The sequence below is a fragment of the Labrus bergylta genome, chromosome 9 (genome assembly GCF_963930695.1).
Source record: "Labrus bergylta chromosome 9, fLabBer1.1, whole genome shotgun sequence".
In the NCBI taxonomy this organism is placed as follows: Eukaryota; Metazoa; Chordata; class Actinopteri; order Labriformes; family Labridae; genus Labrus; species Labrus bergylta.
In genome coordinates, this window is record NC_089203.1 from 5,205,238 (window position 1) to 5,218,440 (window position 13,203).

Sequence of the window (13,203 nt, forward strand, 5' to 3'; positions counted from 1 at the left end):
CCACCTGAACGCATCTATTGTAAAACCACCTAATAAATTAGCCAAAACAAAGCCATCATATTTTCAACAATTAGGATCTCACAGTTGATCGTAATATAACTGCACAGCTGTCCGGACACCTGCCCTGCTGTTGCCTTCAGTATTTCAGACTGGAGAGAGTGAATCAGGTGTTTGACCTTGAGGGGTGGAGCTGAGCTGAACAGTGCTGAGCTTTGGCTTGGACTCAGAGCTGTAATTACACACAATAACACGGCATAGCAGAGGCAACCATGACACCCCCCCACCCCCACCCCCCCCTCCCAACACACACACACACACACACACACACACACACACACACACACACACACACACACACAGACCAAGCCATTTCACCCTTTATCAAAGCCTCAGTTCTAAGTGTCCTATGAAGTGTAATGTTGTGGAACAGATACAGGGATTGTAGCGAGGGTGGTTAACTCCTGGATGGGATGCAAAGAACACTGCTTTCATACTCGGTGAACTGATGATTATAATGAGGCAGGCATCCCCCCCTCCATGAGCCCCTCCTCTCCTCCGCCCTTGCACTCCCTCCCTTCACCTCCTACTCATTCTTGCTTTTCCTTTTGTCCTCTCTCGCCCCGCAGTGGACTGTGTAGACCCTCAGTGTGGAGGGCACGGCGTGTGTGTGCGAGGGGAGTGTGTGTGCTCGGCAGGCTGGGCAGGAGTGAGCTGTGATGATCCGCTGCCAGCCTGTCAGGAGCAGTGTTCAGGACATGGCACCTATCTCCCTGAGTCAGACACCTGCGCCTGCCAGCCCAACTGGACTGGGCCCGACTGCTACACTGGTAAGACCCCAGGATTATTGTTCACCCGCTCAAAAAACAACCAAAATTGCAACTGCACATCACTTGTTTTTCAGTGTTCTTGTAGCAAGAATGGTCTTGCCAGATACTATTTTCTGGGGATTTGATAGACATGAGAGAGAAATATGGATTGGAGCCACTCTGTGAAGTGGGTGCGTGCGTGTGTGTGTGAGGTTGTGTGTGTTGTGGTTTTTTTTGCACACTCTCTTCATGCTGGTTGTAAATGAGATTTCCCCTCATGACTGTCTGACAGCAGCACTCTGGAGCCCCCCCCCCTTCCCCTCCCGATAGCACTTATTGTACTGTGCATTTATACTCTAACAGACATATACTCAAGCACAAAAGAACATCTACGATCATTTGCGCGAACACACACACTTAAAAACACATAGTGACATATTCCCTTCAGCTAAAAGAGGGGGGGAAAGACAGCATGAAAAAGGGAAATGCCTCTTAGTTTCCCTTTGCCGCGAGGCCTTTGAGACACTTTGACTCTGAGGAACACTCAGATTGTTTTGTAGAAGCTTGCTGATTTTGATTGCACACTCCTTTACCTGCATGCTACATACTTGTTAGTAGATGTTAAAGATATTGAATAAAGTTTAAAATATTTTCTTTGTACCTTGATACACCCTGCCTGCGTTAAAAGAAAGTAGTTAAAAATCTATAGTGAAGAAGAAGCTGTGGGCTGTTTGTCATTGCATCATGAAAGTGAAGCACATGTACTGGTGTCTAAAGTATAGAATGCAGTACTCTGCAGTACACCGTGAGGAGAGTGTCCTTGTCCTTGCAGTGTAGCCTGACTGAGAGGAAAAGAGCCATTATAGCGCTGACTTTCATCCGTTTCCACCACACTAACTTAACACTTGGGATGGGAGGGAACCATTTTACCATGCACACCAATGATTTGCGGGCAATTGGCATTAGCTACTGCTCTCAGGTGCATGCATGCCTTATTATAGTGATATAGCCCGTGATAATGATATACTGTGGTTGAATATCTGAGATATGAGTGGCCTCTCTCTACCTGCCGGGGTTTTAATCAAAAGGGCCGAGCAATCCGACGTCCTGGTCTTGTTGAAGCATAGCTAAGCTAATGTATTTCTAATCGAGAACTGAAAAACTCTCCAACTTTAATCCACTTTTACCTCCCTCTCCATGCTATGTATATTTAAATTAAAATAACTTTTTACTGCAGCTGGATAAGTAGTCTTTGTGTGCCTCCAGCACTTTGCTCTCTTTACTGATGGATGAGGCTTTGCTTTTGCAGAGCGAGAGAGAGAGAGAGAGAGAGAGAGAGACAGAGAGGAGTGCAGAGAAACAGAAATAGACAAAAAGAGGTGGAAAGAATTTAAAAGTGATGTTACAAAAAGAGAGAGAGGGAGGGGACGGAGTACTGCAAAGAGAAAGCTGACCAAAACAAAGATGGAGGGATGAGGAAAAAGAAAGGGTATTAACATACCTACCAAATCTGATCTAACTGTCAGAAAAGAATAATAGAACTGAATTGGAGTCCCTGTAGTTTAAATATGCAGTGCAAATAGGAATCATTTGGCTGTTATTATAAGTGTATTCACTCCTCCCCTCCTTCAGGGAGCTCAGCTATTAGAGGTGAGAAAAATTGTGCATTGTGAGAAAGTCGACTTTTTAGTCTCTGAGGTGATCCTTTTCAATCGCTTGTTTTTTCCTCTCACATATATCCAATGGCACGCCCCCAACTCAGATTTTTAGCTTTTTTCCCCCCTGTGTCTCTTTTACCGTTTTCTTCCACCATTTAATTCCACCATTTGTTCCCCTCCTTCTCATTCTCTCACTTACGCTTTTTTTTCTCTCTCACGCATACCCCCACCCACCTGTTTCGACAGAGCTGTGTCCTGTGCCATGTGGCAGCCATGGTGTTTGCTCAGAGGGCCAGTGCCAGTGTGAGGAGGGTTGGATTGGCGCCGCGTGCGACCAGAGAGCGTGCCATCCTCGCTGCGAAGAACACGGCCAGTGCCACGACGGGACATGCATCTGCCAGCCTGGCTGGGAGGGAGAGCACTGTAACATTGGTGAGTACATGCACGTATGGAGTGTTGAATTATTCCTCGTTATATTCTGATCAATATGATTAATAGGAGGAAAAAGGTGTCGCTGTTGTAGGAATCATTTCCATTTACAATTTATTCTCTTACTAAAATCCTCACTTGTTGTCCTTCCACAGTTACTCACGATTTGGACGTTGTGGTGAAAGGTAATCTATTCTTATTTGGAATTGAATGTGACCCTTTAACTTAATCAAAAATCCAACAGACTGGCCATGTGTGTATTTGTGTGTTAACAATGGGACACATCTTTTCAGACGGCTGCCCAGGGTTGTGCAGTGGGCATGGGCGCTGTACCCTGGAGCAGAGCGGCTGGCGCTGCGTCTGCCAGACTGGATGGAGTGGGCCTGGATGCAGCGTTGTCATGGAAACTGACTGCAGTGATGGAGCAGACAACGACGGAGGTGACATTCTAACATAATCTATCATTTTCTATCTCTTTCTCTCTCTTTTACCGCTTTCACTTCTTTTTCTGTGGCATATCGTCCATCGTTTCACCTCCTGTTTCTCCTGCTGAAAATCTGCTTCATTGTTCCTCCCCTTCATCTCTCTGCATTGTCCCAGTCCTGCTGAGACTCCTGTAGAGTCCTGCTGTTCATTATTACACTGAATATGTATTTGTGTGTGTGCGGGTGGGTTTGTATGTGTGTGTGTGTGCATGTGCAAGTCTTTGCAAGTGTGTGTGTGTGTGTGTGTGTGTGTGTTTTTCTATCACAGCTAAATGTCTAATATGCATACCACCTGCTAGGATAAAAGGCACTCAGAGAAATTGTCACAAGTCTAAATACAGCAAACCATGCAGAAAAAGAATCCTGCTTCTTTGGTTATGAGGTGTTTTGTGACAGGTGAGAGGTGTGTGTCGCTCACTCTCATCGCTGTGTTGTTCTATCCTCAGGTGAAGACACAAGAAAGGAACTTTTCCGTGACAAGGAGCTCTGCGCATTACAATCATTTTCTTGCCATTACAGTCCAATCTAATGCTGTTCTCAGAAATGTTACAAGTTTAAAGAATATATTCCTCTCAACTGCGCCCATTACCTTTGAAAGTCCATCAAAAGTCCCTTATGGACGTGCCTTTTAAGTAGGTTCTTTTAATCCATCATTGCAAACAGGGTAGGGTTGCTTTTGTTGGGAATGAAAGCTTTTTTTTGTGTGTGTGGTTCCACGTTTGGTGATGAGTGGCGTTTGAATCGTTTCAAACAGCAGAAAGAAACCTCAAAAGCATATATTCTTTTTTGTAGTCCTGTTTCAGGTGGTGTGTGTGTGTGTGTGTGTGTGTGTGTGTATGTGTGTGTGTGTGTGTGTGTGTGTGTGTGTATGTGTGTGTGTGTGTGTGGGGTGGGGGGGGGTCTGATAGCTGCAGTATGCGTGGGCATATATGAGCGGCAGTGGAAGCTGTTTGCCGGACGGGGCACAGTTTCTCAAACATGGACCAGGATGTATATCTTAAATTTGTTAGCTTAATGCTAACACATACACATAAAAATAATCAGCATTGCGATAAATGTATCTTAAAACAATCTATCTGTAAACAATCTATTTTTAACATACTCAACAAACAACTCCAATTGGACTTGAGCTTGTTTAGTGATTTTCTAGTCTTCTAACTACTCAAAGCACTTTTACACTGCAGGTCACACCTACACATTCACACACTGATGGTAGAGGCTGCTAAAGTGACCATCAGTATTAACTAAGCATTCATACACGCTCACACGCAGCGGGAACAACTTGTGGTTACTTTTCTTGCCCAAGGACACATCTGGGGATCAAACCTCTGACCTTCCGGTTGAGAGACGACCGACTCTACCACTGATCCACAGCCGCCCCAATGCATTGGTACTCACAGGCATATGTTTCCTAAAGTCTGTGGAGACAAACTTAAAAAAAACTGCTGACTTTTGCTATTCTGGTCTGCTGCTCTGATCCATCTTCATCAACAGTCAATGCTCCGATGAAGTGACACTCGCTCTTAGTGTCAGATCAAAGGGAGTATCCCTCTGCTGCCTACTTTTGGGTGGTGGTGTGTAATGCACCCAACTCATAAAGGGAGTCGATGGAGGCCCAGACTAACGTACTGGAAAACACCAGTTAGCAACATTAGACACATTGATGCAGATAATACATTTGAGTCAATAACTAATCAATATTAACTTTGCCTTTTTAAAATTTAACATGTATTTTCTAGCCTTTATTGAGGGCTAATTTTGAATAAAATAATCATATTCAGCTTCCTCGTGGGGAGTGGGTGGGCGGCGCCCTAGCACTGATGAGTGGCAGCAGAAATGAGCAAGCAGCGGATGAAGTTGCTTTTCCCAAAATGTCTGACTCTTCATTAAATGACTTTGCCATTGACAGGCACAGAGAGCCGAACAGGCTGTGATATTGGTTGCATTATGGGAAGTGTAGGACCCTGTGTACATAGCTTGACATTTATTTGAACTAAAGTCAGGATACTTCAGCCATTGCTTATTAACCGTCTCCTGTTGAAGTGACATAATGAACTGCTAGGCTTCCCTTTTAATACATTTCTATAAGTGTTTGGATTTGACATTATATCTCCCATGCGTCAGTGTGAGCTGGCTAAGGTTACAGAGTGGGTGGATGAAGGGACAGCTTTTTCTTTGTCAAACAAAAAAAAATGCATTAAAATGTATATGGTACTTTATGCAAAGAGGAATATACATCCTGTATGGCATTAAATGAAAATATAATGCCATATGAATATTGATCAACTTTCTCTAGTGTCAGTGCTGCAGGTATTAAACCTTTCAGTTTAGGGATGATTATGCTGGAGAATGACTAACAAAGCCGTATGGAGACCATTTACACTTCTCTTATCTTTCCATCCTACCTCTCTGCAGAGCCTTTCAAATACCATCATTTTCTGCTACACTATTCGGCCTTCTCCCTTAATTGGCAGATATACTGAAGGCTCTCATGGGCTTCTCTCACAGCAATCTTTTTGTCTCTTAAGATAGACAGAGATGGAAAGATGCTATCACAAGTAATCAGAGAATAAAGAGGAACTTTGAAGAGGGAGTTTCAATTATCCCACCTGGATGAGAGCGAGGAGTATTGTTCTTTTTCGCTTGAATTTTTTTTTTTTTTGCTCGCACGAGGCAAAGTAATCACAGGCACATACATATTTATAGGTACTACTCGTGTCAAAAAAAAAATGCTCTGCTTCTTTGTTTGTAACAATTAACAAGAACGCCTGCATAACAAGCGACAAACCTGTCCTGCTCTTTTAATGACAATGGTGTGAGAAATTCAATTAATAACAAAGCAGTGTATCTTATGGAAATCAAGCATTGTACTATGCTACCTTTGTAGGAGGAGGTTATAATAGAATATTGTTGGCCTTTGGCTCTGCGCTCTGTGGTCAGATGCATTTAAATGTCAGCACTGTTTCCTGCCTTTTCAGAAACAGGCTTGAAATAGGAAACACAAATGCCAGCTGGGCCCCTATTACCTGCCGCCTGGCTTTGTGTGTGCGGCTCATTGTTTACGCCAGACTTCCAGAGTTCACGTTGGAAGAATGCTGCTGATTCAGGCCTGATTTATAGCACTAGATGCTTTAATTGTATGGTGATGGCCTCTAATGAATTGCTTTTGATTGATACTTGTTATAATGATGATGCATGAGCAGCTTATTGCTGTAGATTAGATTACCCCAGTGGAGTTTCTCACCGGCCGGCCGGCAGTCTCAAAATGAGTAGTGAGGTTTATGGGCTTTTCTTCGAGTCTTTTCCGGTGCAGATATATACAGTACCATGGCCTTTATGAGTTAAACTTCTTCTTATCCCCTTTAGTCACTCACATCTATTAAGTAGGTAATTAAATCAGCATAATAAAGATTTAAAAGGCTAATCTATATGACGTGCAAAAACGTAAGCGCTCTCCAAACAAGCTACAGTGAGAAAAGAGATGAATGTCTAAATGATCATATTCCAGCTTTCTTTTCTCTCGTGTAAATCTGTGTCTCCCTTTCCCTTTCAGACGGCCTGGTGGACTGCGTGGACCCCGACTGTTGTGAGCAGCTGAGTTGCGGCTCTGACCCTCTGTGTCACGGTTCAGCCGACCCCTTGGCCCTGTTGAAGCAGAGCCAGCTGCCCCCCACCACGCCCCCCTCGCCCACCAACACACACACTCACAGCTTCTACCACCGCATACGCTTCCTCCTTGGCAAAGCAGCCACACACACTCTCCCTGGAGACGTGCCCTTTGATACCAGGTATGTGCTCGTTTACTTCTCGTGTGCCTGCAAGTGTGTGTGTGCATGCCAATCCTTCCATGTATTTGTTTTCTTACGACATCTGTGTCCTTGAGTTGTTCCGGATGTAAAAGGAGAAGTAGATCATGAAGTGAATACATCTGTGTTAATGCATTGAATCCTCCATTACCTGATATTTGTTTAATGAATGTGTGTTTGCATGTGAATAAAGACCTTCATGGGCTCACATGCCTCTGAAAACATCATAGCAGTCTATGTTCCCCTGGAGATGAGCAGGCAGTGCATTGTCCTTCAGTATCTCTATCAGGCTACAACTGCACACTCTGTTTGTTACACATGCATGCTTCATGTATCTCTCAGTTACACCAGTCATGAGGTGTCAAAATTATTTTTTCAGAGTCCTCTTACTGCAATCTAAGAGAGGGAAACAACATCTCACCAACACGAGGATGACCTAGAAAGTTCAAATTAGAAACAAACTGGGATACTCCCCTGAAATATGGCAAAGTGCATTTTTTTCCCCTGGTTCACCCCCAGAATAAACAAATTAATTAATTATGTGGACGGTTTTTTTTCAGAAGGGAAAATCGATGGCAGCTTTCAGGGCAGTAACAATGGGCAATGCAGCCAACCAGGGAAACTATCTCATCCTTCATACATCCCTCTTATGAAACAGTATAGATAATGTACTGTGATTGGTCCATAGGTTAGTGTTCTGTGATTGATCCATAGGTTAGTGTATGGTGATTGGTCCATAGGTTAGTGTACTGTGATTGGTCCATAGGTTAGTGTATGGTGATTGGTCCATAGGTTAGTGTACTGTGATTGGTCCATAGGTTAGTGTACGGTGATTGGTCCATAGGTTAGTGTACGTGATTGGAACATTTTCTTCTTTTTTTTTCAACATATTTTTATTAAAGCAAGTTCAAAACAGTTGGGATGCAGTCAACATTTTTCTTTTTTCCTCAGAAACATTCAAAAACCCAGTATCCCTTCGCCCTGTAAACAACCCTCCCAGACTAACAAATAGACCTCTTAGTTTAAAGACAAGAATAAAAGTGCAAGATTTGAAAACTTCACAGAAAGAATAAATAAAATACAATAACCAAATAAAAACAAATAAATAATAATAACGAAAATTGACGAGACAAACATAAATAAAAAATTAATAAATAAATGAACAAACAACATTGACAGGAATGAAAGTCATTATGAGCATACCACATAGGTAAATAGGAAAAACAGTATAACCTGTAAAAGAGACAAAATCACTCACGCACACTGCTCAACTTGATCAATAAAAGGAAAGACAACAGCTGCTCACATCCAGGCTACCACCTAAGCGGCTGAAGAACCCGCGCACAGAAAGAAGTATGGTCAGAACATAAAATTTGGTATTTAATTACGTACAGGTTTGCCCTGACTCAGGGGGAGAAAAAAAAAGGGATTGGAACATTTTCTAATAATTTATTTTTATTGTTTTCTTTTTGTGAATTTCTCTGACTGCACCTTCACCGTCACCGCTGTGTGACCTTGTTCAAACAATTGTAGATGCTCAATGATAAGAGGGAAGTTATTTATACGTTATATAATACACTACAGTGTAGTGTGTGTGTATGAGTGTGTGTGTGTGTGTGTGTGTGTGTGTGTGTGTGTGTGTGTGTGTGTGTGTGTGTGTGTGTGTGTGTGTGTGTGTGTGTGTCTGTGTGTGTGTGAGCTCAACTCATGTCTGTCATATCCATCTTCATTTGACCAGTTCCACGATTATTCTAGATTTAAGCAGTGTATTTTACACTCTACACACAAAATCAAGATGGATATTTCAAAACAGTCGATGTGACTGATAGCTTAAGGGCTATTTAAAGAACAACACAGCCTCTTTTTTTGCTGCAGGTACCACTGTCAGTGTAATATAAACATGATGTGAGATTTTCGTTTTCATATGACAGGGTGTTGAAAGGTTTTACTGTGGGTGAAGCTATATTTATGGTCCTTGTATCCTGGCAATCTCTGGCAGATTTCTCAGTGTGAAAGAAGGGAATTGTTCTGAGTGGAATAAACCCAGTTGCTTTTTCTTCATGCACAAGGTCGTTTGGCTAGCCCGTCACAATATGCCTCTCTCTCCAAACAATGATTATGTTCTCCATCATTGTAAACCTGTCACCTCTCCCTCTCTTTGTGTACCTCTTTCCCTTCTGCTCTCTCTCTCTCTCTCTCTCTCTGCTTCCTGCCTTTGTTTTTCCAGTCGGGCGGCTGTGATTCGAGGTAGCGTGGCATTGCAAGACGGCTCTCCTCTTGTGGGAGTCAACATCACCTTCCCCCAACATCCAGAGTATGGTTACACTATCAGCAGGCAGGATGGGAGGTAAAGACACCCACAGCCTAAACACACACAAAAAAATGTGCCTCTCTTATTGTCTGCCTGCTTTAAGCTTATTTTATTTTTCTGTCATTTAAATCTAGTTTTGACCTGGTGACTTTGGGAGCGATGTCTATGACCCTGATGTTCCAGCGCCCACCCTTCCTGCCGCAGACACGCACCATTTGGACCCCTAACAACAACTTCCTGGTTCTGGATCAGGTGACCATGTCCAGAGAAGAAGCTCAACCTCCTAAATGTGACATCAGGAGTATCTTGAGTCCCTACCCGCTGGTCCTACCCTATCCGCTTCCAAGATATACAGGCTCATGTGCAGAGAAGGGTCCAGCAGTACCCGAGCTACAGGTACAAAAATACTTGATTTGTGTAAAAGATAACAATGCACTGCTTTGTGTGTACGGATGACAGGCGATAAGTATGAAGCGCAGTCTCAATTTGTATCAAGTGAACCACAAACCTACCCGGCCTCACAGAGTTTTGTAAATTTAGCCTGGTCCAGGTTTGCATCATGTAAATAAAAAATGAAAAAAGAAATGCAAATGTGTTCTCCGTCCATAAACGTCCTCTCCACCTTAGCAAATGAGGTGGTTGAAGGTCAGATGAGGAGGTCAGACTTGTGATTCTAAACAAACTCTCCAATGTGACTCCAAAGATTTTTTTTCGGGGTTACAAAATTCATCCTGAGCTTATTAAAAGTCTTGGTATACAGAGAATCCATTTCTTTTTACCTTGACACACAACAGACCGCAGCAAATGTCACATCCGATCATTTCTATTGTCACAAGATCCCTTTTGTGGCACAAGAAAGTAAAGTTTTGACTTGTAAATAGTATTGCTCACATCAACAACACATCGTCCTCACTTCAAAGATCAAGCTCATTTTACAGAATCAGCGGCGCTGGTATGAATAGAGCGTCATAATGAAGGAACATTTTATCCTCATGACAAATAACACCTCGGGACAAACAGGCAGTGTGCAAAGAAAAAAGGAGGAACAGCATTCAGTGTTCCCAGCGAGCTGAGCAGAACTGACTGAATTCACCTGTGTTGATAATGGAATCAAAGCCTGAAAGCCCTTTGATGAAAATGTGGCAGCGATAGTCATCTTGGAGGTTATTTAATAAAAGTAAATCTTCAAATTAAATCAGATTTTAGACAAGAAGATATTAAAGTGGATGAATAAATGTTTGTCAAAGCAGCTGATTAACAGATGATCAGAGAGTCCAGCATCACTTTGTTGCTCGTCCTTTTGGCCTAGTCCACAATAAGGCGAGTATTTCTTTTTTAAAACTAAAGGGTTTTCCTCCTCTGTTTAAAAAAAAAACAATCCTGTCCACGATCACTAAATCCTCAAAGACATCTTTATATATATATATGAAAACGCAAAACACACTGTTAATGTCATGAGCACGCCAAGTCAAAAACCATTTCCTTGACATGCTAAAATGCTCTTACCATTCCTCTGCAATGACCGTTTCCTTTTACAAAAGTGTCCATTCAGGCGCCTCTGCCCGTCAACATGGTGGGAGCACTACTTTGGTTACATCTGCTGCCGTACTAATCTCATGTAGACACAAGTGAGACCGTCGCACAATGACGTCAAACAGAGGAGAAACCAGCGCACAGTTTGACGTTACAAGATCAACACTCAGTTTTCCCCGTGTACACATAAACACCTTCTTGAACATCTTAACCCAGGAAGGAGTTTTACAAAAAAAAAAAAAAGAAGCATTTTCAGGAACCTAAAACGCTGTTTGCGTGTGTATGAAATGCTCCCTTTTCAAAAATACCTGCCTTCGTGTAGACTAGGTCTCAGTTCTATGAATATAAACTTTTAAATATAGATTTACTTTTTAAAAAAACATCTTACTATGTTCACCAAGTTAATTACATTTGTTAAAAATATATTCTTTAGAAGAAAAAGACAGAAGTCATTGTTTAAAACTCATTTTGTAATAATTATTAAAGCATCTTTGGTAGATTAAGAGCACCTGACTGTGTGAGTGATTTCATCCTGTACTTGCCACTGGCACTTCTTACATCAGCTCATTATAGAAATACAAAGTACTAATAAATCTCCATGACTTTTTATATTATTCTCTCCGTCTCATTTCTTGTTAATCCTCTGTGCATCACCTGTATTTCTCACTCTGCTCTCCATCTTGTTCTCCTCAGGCGGTGCAGGAAGAAGTTTCAATCCCAGGAGCTTTTGTGAAGTTGAACTATTTGAGCACCCGAGCTGCAGGCTACCTCTCTCTGCTGCGCATACTCCTTACACCCCCCTCCCCGTCGTCGCCCATCTCCCCGCTCGGCGGTCTCTCTAAGGTGCACGTCCGTGCGTCCATCCAGGGACGGTTGTACCAGCGATGGTACCCTGCCGGACCGGGCTTGGTCCACAGGCTGGTCTGGAACAAGACTGACGTTTATGGGCAGGAGGTCTGGGGTCTCACTTATGCAACAGGTAGGTAGAAAAACATCTTAACTTAAATGGAAAATTATAAAAGATCTTTGACTGATTTAATATTCTGTCATCTTCCCGCTGTCCCTGTCCATTTGAAGTAAAAGATCACAGGAAGAATATTTGGCCAACATAAGTAAACATCGTGTTAACCACGTGAAAATCATGAATCATTGAATCCAGAGTATCCAGAAATAGTATTCAGAATGTCAATTTTTCAATCCTATAATTAACATCCAAAAAGACCTAACAATACTGATGAGCACCTAACCTCCACACTACCGACATGTTAGCTAGCGTTTGTGGCTGTGGGCATGGCATTTTATGTGCGAAAAAGCAAGCAGGTAAGACCCTGCTCCAACTCTCTAAGACCCTCACCACTGACAGTAGAGAAGAGGAATGGGATGATGGAAAGCTCTACTTAGATATTGTCGAGTAACTATCATTAAGGTGAGAGTCTGTTATGGAAGGGAGACTCTGGACAGAACAGACTATAACACTAGATCTAAATCTGTGCATAACACTTGTATCTGAACATAGCCTGATGTAGTTTAATTCTCCCTAATTTCCTCTTTCACCAAGAGAAGAGCTGGATACATACCTTTTCCATTTTTTTGCACTTCTGGTTCATTTTGGCATAAACAGCTAGTTTAAGCCTTCCTATAGGTCATTTAAGATGTAATGTCTCTGCTATCTGTTTTCACCACTCGGTTGTTGACAAACAGTGGAGTTGGAGAGCTTTTCTTAAGCGCTGAGGTATCTCGCAGACATACCAGAAGCTTTGTCCACTTGAGTGCATGGTCTCATACAAAGATTGCATCTCTCCATCCCGAGGCTTTCTCTCTCCCACTGATCCTTACCCTCCTCTCCTTATCTGTTTGAGCTGCATTTCATCGGCTTCAGCTCTGTCCTGATCTCTCACCTCTTCTCAACTCCAGTGATCCCGTTTTTTTATTTGCCCTGCTTTTCTGACCCACCTCCCCCTCGCTCGTCTTATCCCCCCTCCCTCAGCCCCCTTTTCATTCTCTATCATCACTATGTTTCCTGTGTACATGTCCTCTCCTGAACCCTCTCTTCTCTTCTGCTTGTTATTTCCTCCATTCCCTCTGATCTCCCCTGTTGCTTCACTCCTGTTCTCTTCTGCTCTCCCTTGTTCTTTTTTTCTTCACTCATGTTTTCCCCTGATCTTTTCCTCGCTA

The 13,203-nt window shown here is 42.6% G+C and overlaps 1 protein-coding gene across 3 annotated transcripts in view; it reads left to right on the forward strand.

Moving 5' to 3' along the window:
- The window catches only part of tenm1 (teneurin transmembrane protein 1), a 168,557-nt gene that overhangs the window by 96,810 nt on the left and 58,544 nt on the right, over nt 1-13,203 (forward strand). For all 3 annotated transcript variants that reach the window (XM_065958726.1, XM_020629724.2, XM_065958727.1), the window contains exons 11-18: nt 627-827; nt 2,711-2,896; nt 3,049-3,078; nt 3,187-3,333; nt 6,932-7,166; nt 9,412-9,531; nt 9,630-9,891; nt 11,722-12,007. In XM_065958726.1, the coding sequence (XP_065814798.1) occupies nt 627-827; nt 2,711-2,896; nt 3,049-3,078; nt 3,187-3,333; nt 6,932-7,166; nt 9,412-9,531; nt 9,630-9,891; nt 11,722-12,007 (1,467 nt within the window). The remainder of the gene's footprint in view (nt 1-626; nt 828-2,710; nt 2,897-3,048; nt 3,079-3,186; nt 3,334-6,931; nt 7,167-9,411; nt 9,532-9,629; nt 9,892-11,721; nt 12,008-13,203) is intronic.